The sequence below is a fragment of the Staurois parvus genome, unplaced genomic scaffold (genome assembly GCF_062004578.1).
Source record: "Staurois parvus isolate SC_StPar_1 unplaced genomic scaffold, SC_StPar_1.0 ptg000655l, whole genome shotgun sequence".
Taxonomy (NCBI): domain Eukaryota; kingdom Metazoa; phylum Chordata; class Amphibia; order Anura; family Ranidae; genus Staurois; species Staurois parvus.
Window position 1 is genome coordinate 179,204 of NW_028318451.1, and position 16,311 is coordinate 195,514.

General features: G+C 41.6%; 1 protein-coding gene across 1 annotated transcript in view; it reads left to right on the plus strand.

The window, feature by feature from the left end:
- Positions 1-16,311, plus strand: part of DHX57 (DExH-box helicase 57) — a 144,622-nt gene that overhangs the window by 94,938 nt on the left and 33,373 nt on the right. Inside the window, exons 20-21 of the mRNA XM_089694177.1 lie at positions 948-1,085; positions 7,912-7,986. Of these exons, the coding sequence (XP_089550303.1) occupies positions 948-1,085; positions 7,912-7,986 (213 nt within the window). The remainder of the gene's footprint in view (positions 1-947; positions 1,086-7,911; positions 7,987-16,311) is intronic.

The following is a 16,311-nucleotide window of genomic DNA, read 5'->3' on the forward strand; positions in this document are numbered from 1 at the left end:
CAGGAGATGACCAGAGACTGCAGACCTTTGGGGGGGAATTTGACAGGTACCTGTTCCCACTTCCGCTGCAATCACATAGGCGATCGGAAGCGGAAGTTGTCCTCCCTCACCTCCCCGTAGTCTTATGGGACATGTGACATATCCCAGAAGACTTCGGGTCCATTCACAAAGCGCAGCTCTTCTCGCAAGCTGTCACAGCCAGGTGCCCACACTAAAGATGCTGGCACCAGGGAGAGAAGACAGCCGGTGAAACCAGCGGTGGTGAATACACCACTGGACCGAGGAACAGGTAAGTGGCTGTATTTTATTTTTTTATTTTCAGCTGGAACTCCACTTTAAGGGGCAGCTGCTTTGGGCCCTGCCTAGCGATGCCACATAAGAGTCGAGCGGCCGGCCCGATATTCTAACATGGCGACGGCAGCAACGGGAGGAATACTGGACCAGCCACTCCATATTTGCTCCTTAAGACACACAGATATTACCCCACATTTTTTTTTTTGGGGGGGGGGGTGGAGTGTGTCTTATGGAGCGAAAAATACCATAGCTGTAAATCAGGCTGCTTCCCATTCAGCAAAGTCTCTGTGACCAGGTTTAAATTGTATTGGTGACTCCAGGACCTACTCTATAATCCTGGGTGACCAGCGGCTATAGTTTTTTGAATTTCAGAGACAGATTTGTCAATGTAAATGAGACAACAGTCAGATTTCATTCTGTTGCTGTGCTATTTTAGAGCTGCCGAAAGAGAAATTTTTTAATGCAGCTGTAACCTTGTAGTAAATCTGTTGCATAGTCCACTGCTTCTAGTTAGCATTGCCTTGCTGGGTGACGGAATTGATCAATGTCTCCCAATGTATTATTACTATGCAATACATAGAAATAACATTTAAAATGTAAACAATTTGACATAATACACAGAATATTTATTTTGGCATTTTGTCATGCTCTAGGAAATAGCTAGTCTGAAGAGACAGTTCACAGAGCTGCTGTCAGATATTGGCTTTGTGCGAGAAGGTCTTCGAGCTAGGGACATTGAGAAGAGGTGGGTTCAGAAAGGAGATGGAGTCATAGAAGCTACTGGTGAAGAAGTAAGTAAAAACTTCACCTCTTACCTCTAGATCTGTCAAATGAAATTACCATATTGCTTTTTTTAGGTTTATAACTTAACTGTAAATGCTTTCATCTGTAAAGCACTTTTTCATTAAAAATGTCATCTCTTAATCTCTCATCTTTCTAGGATAAAATTATAGAAAAGGGCTCCTGCTATTCCACCCAAAAAAAGCTATAGGTGTGTTAGGCAGAGTCTACAAGCCTCACAATAAATGTGAATATTTTAAGTATCCTACCAGGCTATATTCCAGAACTAGTCCACATATAAAACATGTAAATCCGCTTAAATCCATAAATACAGAATTGGTAGCTTTTGGTCCTTTTAAATATAACTGCTTTAGCAATTAATATTTTAATAATGTCCAACAAAGAAACCACTATGGCAGATTTAAAATAAAATTTCTTTCTTATCCATTGAAGGACTGGAATTCAGATAATGTTGGGTTTTATTGACGCCTACAACAGGATTGGATACTGGCAAACAAAAAAACTGTAGGCCAGCCCAGAATAACCCCTTCCCATTCTCAGCTTGCCTCAATTTTTGCTTGTGTCCTAGGAAGATGGATATTTTTTTCTTCAAACTCTGTGTTCTTTACTAACCTTTGAACTTTTTTCTTTGGATTCTTCCTCCATAGACTTTAGTTAAGATCCGTCTCTCTGCATCGCTGCTTGAGCTGGTCCCTACATCTGCAGCTTTATTTTAAAGTGCTGTACCCTGACCCCACTGAACTGCATATGTGGAGGTAGTCAAGAATGTCACCTTCAGACACTGGTCTTTGCATCTTGGTACTCCAGACCTTTCTGTACTTGTAAAATTTAGCCACAAAGCATAATCCAAGTCCAAAAAGCTGTGACACTGCCACAGGCATAACTCTGCCTTTGAAGACTTCTTTATCATTAAGGATTCTACTGACAGTTGTCAGGTTCTGCCTTTCACCCTATGTTGGCTGTGACCTTAATCTTCCAAACCATGGCAGAATAGATTAGATCTCATAAAAATGATTTCTCCACTACTGGAGTAGGTTTCTTAATTGATCTTGTGGATCAGATACCTGGAGCCTTATGCTTCAGCTGTGATGGCCTATTACAACAAATTAAGATTTGTGTCTCGTATAAGGCTGTGGGAGGTGGATTCTATATCCAAAAAGCACCTGACCTGCTTGGTCCTTGAGGACCATCATCTCTTTGGACGTACACTTGGTACCATCATCAAGGAGCCCACCGGAGGAGAGAGTGTACTTATTCAGAAGGTCCTTGAAGAAGTCAGCTGAGTGCCATTCTGTTCCTTCATTTACTTGTGATGGGTGCCTCTAGACCTCATAACCTGGCTCTAAAAGCCCAGAATGTCAGAAAAAAGGCTAAGCCCACTAAACAAAACCTTCTGCATAAAGTTGCACCCCAACGTGGGGAGCTGTTTGTGAATGCATCTTGGTCCAAAGATAGCTTGTCCTTTAGGTATTCAGAGTTTGCCTCTCTGGAATTGTGGTTTCCTTATCTCTAGCACTCATTTCAGCTGTTCCCTCTCTTTCTCCCTGTGCTACTGCACAGATTTATACACCTTTTCTGGTCACTTTGGGCTCTTCTCATCTCTGTACCCCTTGCATCAGTCCCAGTGTCAGCTTGGACTCCAGACCACTCTCTATCTCGTATGACCACTCTCTATCTCGTAGAATTTCCCGTTTTTGAGGCCTGTTAGTCACTTAGTAATACCTGGTTTCGTTTTTGCCTCCCCTGTCTGCAGAAACCCTCTGACATACCAGTTCATTTGAAGTTGTAGTGCTTTGTCCTCACCACCTTGAAGGAGAGGGGTCCTTCCATTGTGAGGAGACGTAGTTTGGCTCCTGTGATGGAGGTCACCATTAGGCTTGGTTTCACATCCATTGATCCCTGTAGGGGCATTCTCCTGGGAACCTGTTCCTCTCAACTGATGTACTCTGCCCTTAGAGCTGTGTCTCCCGGAATTGTCATCAGACATCCTGCTGAGGGTATCCTCTGTAAGGAATGCAGGATGTCTTAATGGCATTGAGTGACCCTATAAGTGGATCCTCTTTCCTTGTCTGAATCGCAGCCTCTGTATGAAGGGCACATGGCACACTCTTCCTCTTATATGTCCTCTGTGAGTATTCTCTTCTCTGCAGCCAAGATTTTTGTTCCTTGCTCCATGGATGCTGACACTTCCCTGGATCAGTGAGATCAGGAGCCTTCCTAGAACTATGCCTTGTGGTCAGGATTAGGCTGTATGGTACCTTAGGATACCTATTGGTTGTCTCAGAGGCTCCTCTTGCGTACCAAAGAACATGTTTTCAGCATAATATTCTGCTCTACCTGTTTTTTTTTTGTTTTGTTTTTTTCTCAACTGCCTTCACGGAGATGCTTCCCTTGCACCTCAGTCATGATGATTTTTGATGGGAACAAATTGCTGGATTCTCTGGCAAACTTAAAAGAGAAGTGGGGCTTTTTCTTTTTTTTCCTATTTATACTTACCTAGGTGGATGCAGCACCTGTTCCCTGCTGGCTCTGAGGTTGAGAGCTCCACGATCACATGATCGCTGAGTTCTCCTCTCCGCTCTGAGCAGAGAGCGGGACTGTCAGTCACTGCTGTCTGCTCAGCCCACTCAATGCTCACTGGAGCAGTGGGCTGTGGTGGGGGAGGAAGCAACTGGCTCAGCCAGTGATGTCAGCCAACAGCGGACTTCAGTCTGCTGTCAGCTGAAAACGAGTCACAGAACTGCAGAACGACCTGCACTCCTTTGATCCACAGGAGTACAGCCAACAAAGCCTTAGCTGTACTTCTCCTTTAAGTCACTACTAGCCCTTACAAGCTGATGCGTTTCTACCTGATTCAGGGTTTGTCCTGACAAGGCTCGCTTGTTGAGATTAGTTCTGTTTCCTTCAATAGAGGCGATAGAAAATTGTATATCTTAATCTTACAGTACAGGACACAGGAATAGACATTGAAAATGGATTATATGCCTTTTGCCTTCAGGTGACTGTACGACAAAAGCTTTGCTGGGACAACCCCCCCACTGGTACACACCTACTCTGCGTGATTCCAGTTATTTGCTGGTGTTCTTAGTTGATGGGCCCCTTCGGTGGGAGAAGATTTTTTTTTTTTTATTAATTTTCCTTTCCTTCTTCAACTGTAACTTACATCACAGTCTGACTGGTTATTGCCTTACGGCTTACTAGCAGTTTTTAGATCAATTACTCTTGATGTACATCTTTGGGAACCATACCAGCAGGGCTGGCCTGTAATGTTTGCATCAGGCACTGGATCCTGTGTTTGGCATTTGCCTTGCTATGTGGTGCAAGGTTCTATACAGGTCCAAGCCCATGGTCCAATTCTGTGGCACCCAGACTCTGAGGAGCAGTTTGAGGGCATGCCCACTATGACGTGCAAGGCTGAACCCTGGAACAGGACCAGCAATGTGGGCATTGTTTCCCTGTGCCTTTTACATATCAGTTCTTGACTTTACATGTTTTGTTGGATCATTATTTGGACCTGAAAAGAAAGGACATTCTGGAGATTTGGTACTTTCTCTATACAGTCTACTCAAAAAAGTAAGCCCAAGGGCAAGAGCTGTAATCTTGCAAAAATAATAGGAATAGCTACATCTATATCAGGAGATAGTTCAGTGTTAAATTCTCCAGTGCTGTTTGACACAGTCTGGGCAACTGATAGGGTGGCAGTGGCAAGCTGTAGGGCTGGACCTGTCAGATCAAAGGATGACCTTAAAAGAGTCTCCCAATACCTATCAACTGAATCTTTGTTTGAAGAAAATTCCTTCAATAGACTAGATTGAATATTGAGTGCAAAAATGGGCTGGACCTGTTCATTTCTTTTTGAATTATTCTTTCATTGATTACAATTGTAATCCTTAGTTTGCTGAACAAATAACCAGTTTGTGGTGCTATATTAATAGACCCTTAATCATATTCTGAATATTCATATCCCAGTGTGCCTTGGAGAAGTTTACTATGCCCTGTGCCTATCCTTCTCAGGTTTCTCCTCTGTTCTTGTGCTGCCCGGTGTATCTGGGTCTAATCCTGATATCATTCTTATTCACCTTTACTTCAGCTCCACATTATACCATTGTCACTCAAATCTTCATGCTACACAGGATCACGGAATCCGTTACTCGCTGAGGTGCAGCCCTCTAAAGATTGAGGAATCTTGACACTAACAGAAAAGAATAAAACAGGGCGTACTCTCCTCGTGCATTACCGTGATAAAAAGAATTTTAATGTGGAAAAACAAATATGACTGCTCTACAAAATTTCACCCAGAGATCTCCCAGTATTTCAAATTAACTGATATTCATCAGGCACATTCCAACTTCCAGTTTGGATGTCCCCCCTTCCTGGGGGCGTACAAATCTCTTCTCACCCCCCACTCTCTGCAATCTATCATGTGAGGTAGTTCTTACTTAGTGTCATGATATGGATCCCATCCCAGAACTTGATGCCATTCCTCACCCTGCAGCTTATTTTTCTTTGAAATCTACACACACCTAGCCATTGGTACCCTACAGGCCTTTAGGCCTGTAGCATTTTCTGTGCACTCTCTTGTGCAAGACTTGCTCTTAATCATTGCTTGTTGACTTTCTGTTAGGATTGCACCAATATATTGGCGGCCGAAACATATCAGACGAAAATAGTACTGATACATGCAAAGTCGCGTCTCATAGACTTTCATGCAAAAATGCCTCTTAGTGACTTCAATGCAAAAATCTTGTCTCATAGACTTTCATGCAAAGTGGCGTCCTTACTGACATTAATGCAAAAATCTTGTCTCATAGACTTTCATGCAAAGTCGCGTCCCTACTGACGTTAATGCAAAACGTCCCCTAGTGACTTCAATGCAAAATTGCCAGCTACATTAATTAAACTTAAAAAAAAAATTTAAAAACTGTCCGTTTCGGTTTTCGGCCAAGTGCATCCTGAAATTTCAGTTTCAGCGCCAGAATTTTCATTCACCACTGCTTTCTGTGTTTCTCTGGGACCTTCCTCAGGGATTCTTGTCGTACAGAGCCCTCCTCTTGTGTCCAAGAGGGGTTTCTCCTTTGCAAATGGAGCCACCTTCTCTTTGTTGCCCTGACAGCTGTAGTTCTGCCTTGGCTGCCCCTGCTTCTTGAGATCCCCCTCCTTTTCATAAACTACGTTGAAACAAAGTATCCTGGAAGCCAGTCCCTGGGGCATTTCCTATTTTTCTTCTCATGGAATATCATTCTCCCTCTCCATGTCCTGTCTTGAAAGCAATAGAAAACTACTTTCAATTCAACTTATGGGTGGGTTCAGGATTTTCGTACATGGCTGCCTGCCATGTCTTCCCTTAGGAACTGATCCCATTTCTGTTTCTTCACAGGACAGTCCCCTTATGGGATTTCTCCCTCCTATTCTGCTGGATTGCTATTTTGCTTCTTTTTTTTTTTCTTCTGCCCTCAGGAAAGTCCCTCATTTCCTACCTGAACCCATTTTATCAAAGACATCAGGGTTATTGGGCTTTTTATTGCATTTGGCTTTTTTCACAAGTTTCGGGGCCATCACCTGTTTCTCTGTTGACATTTTCAAAACCATTTTTGACAGCTGTTTTTGAGCCGCTGCTGAATCACGCTTCAGCTGCAGGTGCTTCTGCTTTCAACTGTCTGTTCTGGTGTGTGTTATTTGTTCTTATGTTTTTTCTGTGAGCCTGTTGCTGCTGTTTTTGCTGTTTTCTTGCCCATCCCACAAATTATTGCTTGGGGATGTCCCATGGTCTGAGAATCAATGTATTGTATGAAGAAAATAATCGGCATCCCTCCCATCTTTTCTCTGTGACCTCCAAAAAAAGCTGGAGCTTCATGGAGTAGGTGGGGTTATCTGGGTACACTTGGGGTGGCCGTACCAGTAAAGCTTTTGCTAGTTTCCAGTCTCCATAAGGCAGCAGAATCAATTTACAGGTATATTAAAATTTCTTTTTTTAATTATTTTTGCTTTAACTTCACTTTCTAGCAGTTCGATGAGGGACACCGATCCCACCTCTGTGTTTGCCAATGCTCTTGGTACTGATTTCTGCAAACTGGGGCATTATGGGACGATTAGTGCTTGTTTTGAGCTGGCCTACAATTTTGTTTTGTTTGCCAATGTCCACTCCTTCTCTATTCACCAATATAACTTCACAGTATCTGAATTTCTGTGTCTCTCAAAGGACTCCCAAAAAAGGATTTATACAATAAGTAAATTTTCCAAACAGAAATTAATTTGCTCAGCAGTACTCCAAACTCACTAAGCCACAAGGAAGTTAAGTAACTAGTCACAAAAGACACCACACATACTGTAAGACTATAAAAGTATGTGACCCAAAATAACATGCCATCATAGAGGTTAAAAAACTTTGCCTGATTATTTTTGTTTCTCCTGAGATAACTAAGTGCTGTTGATTGTCACTGACCCCCTATATTACCCTAAACAGGAATATTGATAGGTGACCAAATCATAAAAGCACTTCTATCCATTCACAAATGTCTATGGTCCACTTTAGTTTGAAAATTGGGAACTGTTTTATAGATCAGTAAATGTGCTGTTTGTTTCCAAGAGGAAAGTTGAATTAAGCAGATACAAGCCTAGGTAGATGAGTATGTGCATGTCAGCCAAATTAGGAAGAGTTATAGGCTATTTATTTTCATATTTCAAGATTTCACCCACTGTTTGATTTACCACAAAAGATGACAAATAAATATTGAAATCCATAAGGCTAAAAAAAATAGCTTGATCTTATTACACTTGCAATTTAATTTTGTTTATGGATATTTTATTTTTGTACAGGCAAACACAAATGCAGACAATATAAAGCTGATGTCAGCAATGTTATGTGCAGCATTGTATCCCAATGTGGTTCAAGTAAGTTCTTCATATATATGGGCGAGATTGTACTTTGTGTCTGACCATCATCTGTGTACCTTTTTCTCTTTTCTCCAAAGTACAATTGCTTCTCTAATGTCTAAGGAAGCTTAGGAATGCTGTAAATACTGTTTGATTCTTTGGTTCTCACTTTACTTAAAGAAAAGGTAAACAGACTTCTTAACCACTTCATCTCCCGGCTATTGTCAAATGATTGCCAAGCAGGAGCTCCCTAGATCCTAGAGCCATTGTGTCCTGATGCTGTCAATCAGATCCTGTGAAGAGAGGGCGTGGGTGAGCTGCGCTCTGTGTGTGTTTGTCTATGGAAGCACACAGCCCAGCTTGGGCACGAGCCCGCATAAGTGTCCCTGTAGTAGCTGGCTTGCTATGGGGGCAGTCGTAGAAGAGGAGGAGCAGGTGGTAAGAGGACTTACAGCATCAGGGCACTTCCATTCCTGCAGAAGTTGTTGTGAACTTAGGAGTAGAAAAACATTTTGGCATGTCCTTTTGCATGCCTCTTTTTTTTTGCAGACCAAAGTCTTGGAAAATCAATGGGTATTAAGACTGCCTATATATAGCTAACTGCTGCATCCCCCTTACATAGTTGGTAAGATTGAATAAAGACACCAGTCCAACCTGTGTCAGTTTGTGTATGTGATCATGCCAATACCATTTCCCATATCCTTGTATATTGTGTTTAAGATGTCCATCTACACGTTTTTTGAAAATATTGACACTCCTCGCTAAAACCACAAACTGTGGAAGGGAGTTCCATATCCTTACTGCTCTAACATTTCAAATAAAATCCCTTACACAGATGAACCACTCCTCGTCCAGCTTCATTAAGTGGCCGTGTGGTATCTTGAGCAACCTGAGGTGGAATAGTTTTCTGCCGATAACAGAATCACCATTAGGTTCAATGATTCTAGTTGCTCTTGATAACTTGAGTTCCTCTAGTCCAATTATTAACATTGTTACCTTCCTCTGGACTTTCTCTAGTTCCAGCACATCCTTCCTGAGAACTGATAACCAGAATTTGATGGCATACTCTAGATGTGGCCAAACCAGAATTTTGTAAAGTGGTAGAAATATAGCCTTATAGTACATACCATTTTTAATGCATACTAATAGTCTGCTAGCCTTACTTGCTGCAGCTTGGCATTGCATGCTATTGCTGAACTTGTGATCTACTAGGACCCCCAGATTATTTTTCTATCCCCCATAGGTTCTTCCCCCAGTGAGTAACTCACATTCATATTTTTAGCCTCCAAATTCATTACTTTACATTTGTCATTATTGAACATGCCATGTGGTTGCCCACCCCTCTATTTTATCAAGATCTTCCTGTAAAGTTGCTATATCCTGTTGTGAAGTTATTTATGTGCTTAGTTTTTAAGGGCAAACACTGAGACACATGCTCCTGTAACCAGTTTTCAATCCAGGTACATATACCATCATCAACTCCAACAGACCTTATTTCATAAGTTAAAGGTTTAAGGGGAACTGTATCAAATGCTTTGGCGAAATCCAGACAAACCACACCCACTGGCGATCCTCTATCCAAATTACCAGTCACCTCCATGTAGAATGTTAACAGGTTGGTCTGGCAAGAACAATCTTTCATAAATCTAATCTGGTAATTACTGATATTTCAAATTCTTGGATGTAGTCCCTTATCATCCCCTCCAATAGTTTACATACTATTGATGTTAGACTGATTGGTCTGTAGTTTCCTGGTATATATCTATGCCACTAAGCTAACCTTAAAGATTTAGGAATAAGAGCATGGCTATAACATGGCTAAGTTCTTTGAGGACTCTTGGGTGTAAGCCAATGTTATTTTCCCTGTTCCATATTATCCAAATACATACAAATTACTATTCACATTGTTTTCCCATTATATATTTACCATCCCAACTCCCCTCTCCTCCCACCCCAAAAACAAAAGAACATCAATTCCCCCCCCCCCCCCGATCACTCTTTCAAAATTGATACATATGCTTTGTGTGTGTGTGTATATATATATATATATATATATATATATATATATATATGATGTACCTCTCTGAACTCTTGAATTGTAACCAATCCTCCCATATAGCTGCTGATAATTTATCCAGGATATCTTCATATGTATGCATTATCTCTTCTATTTCATATACTGCATGTTATCAACCTTCCTAACTCATTCATCAATACTAGGTATCTTTTGTGTCCTCCAATACATAAGGATCAACCCTTCAGGGGCTACATTCAGCAAGTAAGGCAATAAAGACCTCCTATATTGGGCCACTAGTATTTCCGTACAATGGAATAGACATCTCCAGGGAGTCCATCCGCAATTGCCTTCCCGTTATACCTTGTATAATATTAATAGTCTCTTCCCAAAATAATTGTATTTTTGGGCAATATCACCATATGTGACCAAAGGTCCTAAGTTCCTCGCATCCCCTCCAACATAGAGTGGATGCCTCCCCTTGACACCTCTGAGCCATGACCAGAGTAATAAACCACTTTGCAAGTACCTTAACACTCCTCTTTCATTTTCAAATCTACTGAGGAGAGGCTCGCCAACTGTAGTATTTTTAGCCTGTGATGCTCATTCTCCAGCGGCCCTAGCTCTTACTCTATACTCTTCTTTCCCTGGTAAAAACTAAAAAGTATCAATCAAAGAAAGGAAAGTTATACACCCAGTTAAATTGTTTGTGCTTCATCCTAAATCCTGAACATGTTTCTAGTAAGTGGACCAGTGTTTCTATTCAACTCACAAAAATTTTATGGAACCCATATAACCTTATCAAGTGCTACCTTACTTAGTGCAAATTTATCAAGTGCTACCTTACTTAGTGCAAATTCTATCCTAACCCAACGTTTATTTGAATTATTATGCACCCATTTGAGCATACTTTCAATTCTTTTTTGAACACTGGTCTCTGTTAGCCACAAGGGTACTTTCCATGCTGTGTTAATAACAATACATTCCTGTTTATTTTACCCCTCCTCTTCCTTTGTGTAAACTTAGGTGAAGAATGTATTTACTATAATTTTCTTCTCGTCATTTGTAACCAACTTCCCCTGATTATCCTTTATGGGGTCAATATGCTCTGACCCTGCCTAATAATATATTTAAAAAATTTGAGGGGATTTTTTTTCACTCTCCTCTGCTTTGTGTCTCTTGTGGTTTATTTTAACTGCCCTGATTGTACACTTACATTTCTTTAGGCATTCTTTGTAATATTGGAATGCCAACGGTGATCCCTTTGCCTTATATTTTTTAAAGGACAGTTTTTTCTCATTAATATGCCTTTTTTCCATAAATATGCTTTTTTATGCTAGAATTTGGACACCCAGGTTTACCTTTAGTCCTTTCATATTTGTTGCCCATTGTAATGCACTGGATAATGCCATTATCTGATATGTTCTTAACCGCTTTAGGACCGCCCACAGTACTTTTACTGCTACAGGGCGGCCCGAGTGCAGGATCACATATATATATACGTGATTTTGCATTTCCGGGTAGGGGGCGTGTGCGCCCTACCCACGCTGCCAATCACGGCCCTGGGTATCGATCATCGATCACCGGCAGGGAGCAGGGCTGCCTTGTTTACCAACAGCCCACCTCCCTGTCAGTTTAGGCACACTGCTCGGGTTGGCTGAGCAAAGCCATCCCGATCAGTGTGCTTACAGTGAAGCACACCCCCCCAGCCCCCTAGTAAAATACTCCCATCACAGAGATAACCCTTTGATTGTCTTTCATGTTAACCCTTTCCTGCCCAGTGCCATTAGTACATTGTCAGTGCTTTTTTTTAGCACTGATCACTGTATTGGTGTCACTGGGGTTGTCCGTGACACCAAGTCAGTTCCCCCCGTGTCAGAATGCCTGCCGCAGTCCCGCTATAAGTCGCTGATTGCCGCCATAAGTCACTGACTGCCGCCATTATTGGTATATAAAAAAAAATTACAGTATCTATACCACCATTTGTAAACGCTATAACTTTCATGTAAACCAATTAATTTACACGTATTGGTATTTTGTTTTTAGCAAAGATGTCGCAGAATACATTTTGGCCTAAATTTATGACGAAATTTTGATTTTTACATTTTTTTTTAACTGGACATAATAGCAAAAAGTCCAAAATATTGTTTTTTTTTTCAATTTTTTTTTTCTATAGTGCAAACCGTAAAAAAATGCACAGGCGATCAAATACCACCCAAAAGAAAGCTCAATTCGTGGGGAAAAAAAGTATGTAAATTTCATTTGGGTGCAGCGTTGCATGATCATGCAATTGTCAGTTAAAGTAACACAGCGCCGTAACGCAAATCGCTTCTTTAACTGTTTCCTGACCGCCCTGTAGCAGTATTTCTGCTACGTATATACACGTGATTTGCACTCCCGTGGTTTTCACAACCCTCCCAGATAGCGTCAGATTGCACATATATCCCCTTGATTGCCAAGAACACGCTCATACACAATAAACCTACATTGCTAGTATACTGTCTGAACGGATCAATATCTTTGATCAGATCAGCACGTATAGCGTGGTATACAGCGTTCACAGTAGTATAATGTCCCCAAAAATGGGATCAGCCCCGACACCTGCGTTTAGCTCCTACGCTTACCCCCCTCTTTCTCACCCAGCAAGTGCAGTGTCAGTAGGTTACTGTCACATGATACATTGCACACAAAACCGCAGTGTTCGCAGAGTCAGGCCTGGTCACTGCTAGCACTTGCCAGTAAATTTTGATGACTCTCATATGCAGCAGAGTGCCAGTACTAGTGCCACGCTACCTTTTGGTGAACTGGCGAGCACCAGCGGCCTAGTACATCCTGGTCTTTCACATACCAGCACTGCAGTATGACTTGGGGACGTGGCGTTTCCCATAACTGCAGTACAAGCTGGTGCAGTGGCGAGCATAAGTATTGTCCTGCAACCACCAAGAATTCGCACACAGGCCCGTGGAGCCCCTAGTATCCTTCCGGATGTGCTTGCAAATCCCGATTGGCAGCCCACATATTCTGCAGCACCCGTACTTTCCCCATTCACTGCCCAACCCAGAATTCAGGTGGAAACAGCAAATTTAACTACTCCCCTTGATTTTTTTTTAGCTGTTTTTCATGTTAGTTCTGTATGCATTGATTCATTTATTGTGGATCAAAGCAATTTATATGCACAATTTATTGCCGCCACTCCAAATTCAAACCTTGCCAGACCATTCGCATGGAAACCCATTACGGTTTCCGAATTTAATTTTTTTTTTGTGCCTAACCCTCAGTATGGGCATTACTAAAAAAAAATGGAATTGTGGTTGTATTGGTCCACAGACCCGATTCTTCATACGCCCACATTCTCTGCTGCCATGGCCAGGCATAGATATGAGAGTATAATGCGTTTTATGCATTTCAGCGACAATATACTCTGTCGTCCTCGGGGTGACCCTGAATTTGACTGTCTCCACAAAATTCGGCCCCTTGTAAATCACCATAGCCAAAAATTTGCAAATGTCTATACTCCCCAGCGAAAAAATCCGCGTTGAGTCCTGTAATAATTTTTCTGGCCGCCTTGCATTCAAACAATTTCTCCCCAGCAAGCGTGCTAGATATAGGGTCAAGATGTAGAAGACCTGTGATAGGGCAACAGGCTATACATATAAGTTTTGGATTTATGAGGGAAAAGATAGTCACGTGGAGCCCCACTGGATGCCCAGACTACATGGGGAGTAGTGGCAAGATAGTGTGGGACTTGGTGTCATCCTTTTTCCATATGAGGTACCACTTATACATGGACAATTTTTATTCAAGCGTGCCACTATTTAGACATTTGTACAATCTTGGAATTGGCGCATGTGGCACCGTGCGACCTAATGTGTGCCCACCATTAGAAATGGGTGGATGCAGGGTGGCATATTCTAATGGTGGGCATACCACACAACTTTTCTGGCAGAGATTTCTTCTCTTTTTTTCATTCAGCCCGCGGGCTGCATACTCAATAAAAAGAACATGGCATATACACCGAACAAGGACCATTGACGTACTGGTACATCAGTGGACTTTGGTTATACCAGGATGATGCCTACAGCTGCAGGCATCATCCTGGTATCCTTTATTTCAGCCAGCGATCGGCTTTCATGTAAAAGCAATCCTACTGGCTAACTAGCTGCAGGATTGCTTTTACAAGCAGTGGGAGACGATGCCCCCCTCCCCCCCTGCCTTCCATGGCCTTCTTGGGCAGTCCTGTGCCATCGGGGGAACCTGAGAATGCAGCTGGTGTTTCTGCCAGCTGACCATAGAGCTGATTGGAGACCGGAATGGTGGCAATCATCTCTATAGTCTAAGAATTTGGAAGCTATGAGCATATCATCACTTCAGTTTTGTAGGATATAAAGAGCGCCATTTGTAAATTGGGAAAGCATCTGATTACACTGATCTTGGTGAGATTAGATAATGTAAGGGCAGAGGAGTTATCTAGAGTCTGATAGACCCCAGATTTCTCAAAAAAGAATATATGACAATGCCCATTGACGTTATATGGGATATTTGCATTCCCTGTGATGGCATTAAATGTGATAAAAAAATAAAAGGGACAGTGTAAAAATAATTTTAAAAATCAAAATAACTTAAAAAAAAAAAAAGCACCCTCGGCGCCCTAACCCCCCAATGCGTGCCCAAGCGTTGACCCTGTACCGGTATGTAAACAACGGTTGCACCATGTATGTGAGGTATCGCCACGAATGTCAATTCAAGGGCAGTAATTCTAGCACTAGACCTCCTTTGTGAATCTAAAATGGTAGCTTGTAAAATGTATGCAGTTTGTCACCATTGCACGGGGCATGTGCAGTTTTGAAGCATGTCATGTTTGGTATCTATTTACTCGGCATACCATCTTCTTTTACATTTTACCAAATAATTGGCCAATATGTTGTGTTTTTGTGCATTAAAAGTAAAAAAAAGTGTATTTTTTTCAAAATATTTGTGTTTGAGAAATCATTGCGCAAGTACTATGTGACATAAAAAATTGTAGCACCCACCATTTTATTCACTAGGGTGTCTACTTTAAAAAAATATATAATGTTTGGGGGTTCAAAGTAATTTCCTGGCAAAAAAATACAGTTTTTTTCATGTGAAAAAAAGTGTCAGAAGAGTAAATGATGTGTGGCATAAACTTTTAATGCTGGGCATGAAATGCCCCCACCCCCAAACTGACCACTTTTTGGAAAGTAGACACCCCAAACTATTTGCTGAGAGGTCTATTGAGTCAATAGAAGAATTTATTTTTACCACAAGTTTTTGGAAAATGGCAAAAAATAAAAAAAACATTTCTACACAAAATTGTCACATAAAATTATTGCTCACACATGCCATAAGTATATGTGGAATTACTCCCCAAAATACGTTCTGCTACTTCTCCCGAGTATGGGGGTACCACGTGAGAGACAAGTACAGGACCCCAAAATGCACCTTCAGGCATTTAAAGGGCTTTATTTCCTCATTACACTTCCTGATTACCTATCACAGTTTCAGAGGCCCTGAAATGCCAGGATAGCACCAAAAGACCCCTTTTTGGAAAGTAGACACCCCAAGGAATTTTATAAAAAGCATGGTGAGTATTTTGCAGATCTCGTTTGTTGCCACACGTTTTTGGAAAATGAAGAAAGAAAACAAAAACATATTTTTTATTTTTTCTTCTTTATATTTCAAAACCTTGTGAGAGAAAATGAGATCTGCAAAATACTCACCATGCCTCTTTTTAATCACTTCCTGTTCGGCCCATGTATATAAACGGCCGGACGGGAGCAGTGCAGGGGCGGGTGGCTGTTTATAAACTGCCTCCCTGCTTGTGCGCGCTCCCTGTCCGTACTTGAAGTGGTTAAATTCCTCAGGGTGTCTACTTTCCAAAAAGGGGTTATTTGGAGGGGGTTTGGTGCTATCCTGGCATTCCAGGGCCTCAGAAACTGTGATAGGTAGTGAGGAAGTGAAATGAGGAGGTTACGCACCTTAAGGCTTTCAAAGTGGTTATTGGATTTCAGGCTCCTGTATGTGGCTAGGTTCTCAAAAAGTCTCACACAAGTGGTATCCCCATACTCGGTAAAAGTAGCAGAATGTATTTTGGGGTGTAATTCCACATATACACTTGGCTTGTGCGAGAAATATATAATTTAAATAACTTTGTGGAAAAAATCTTCCATGGATTCAATATGCCTCTCAGCAGATAGCTTAAGGTGTCTACTTTTGGTATCATTTGAGGGTGTTTGTACTGTCCTGGTATTTTAGCGCCTCAAGAAATGTGATGGGCAGTCAGACAGTAAATTCCATTATCTATACCATAG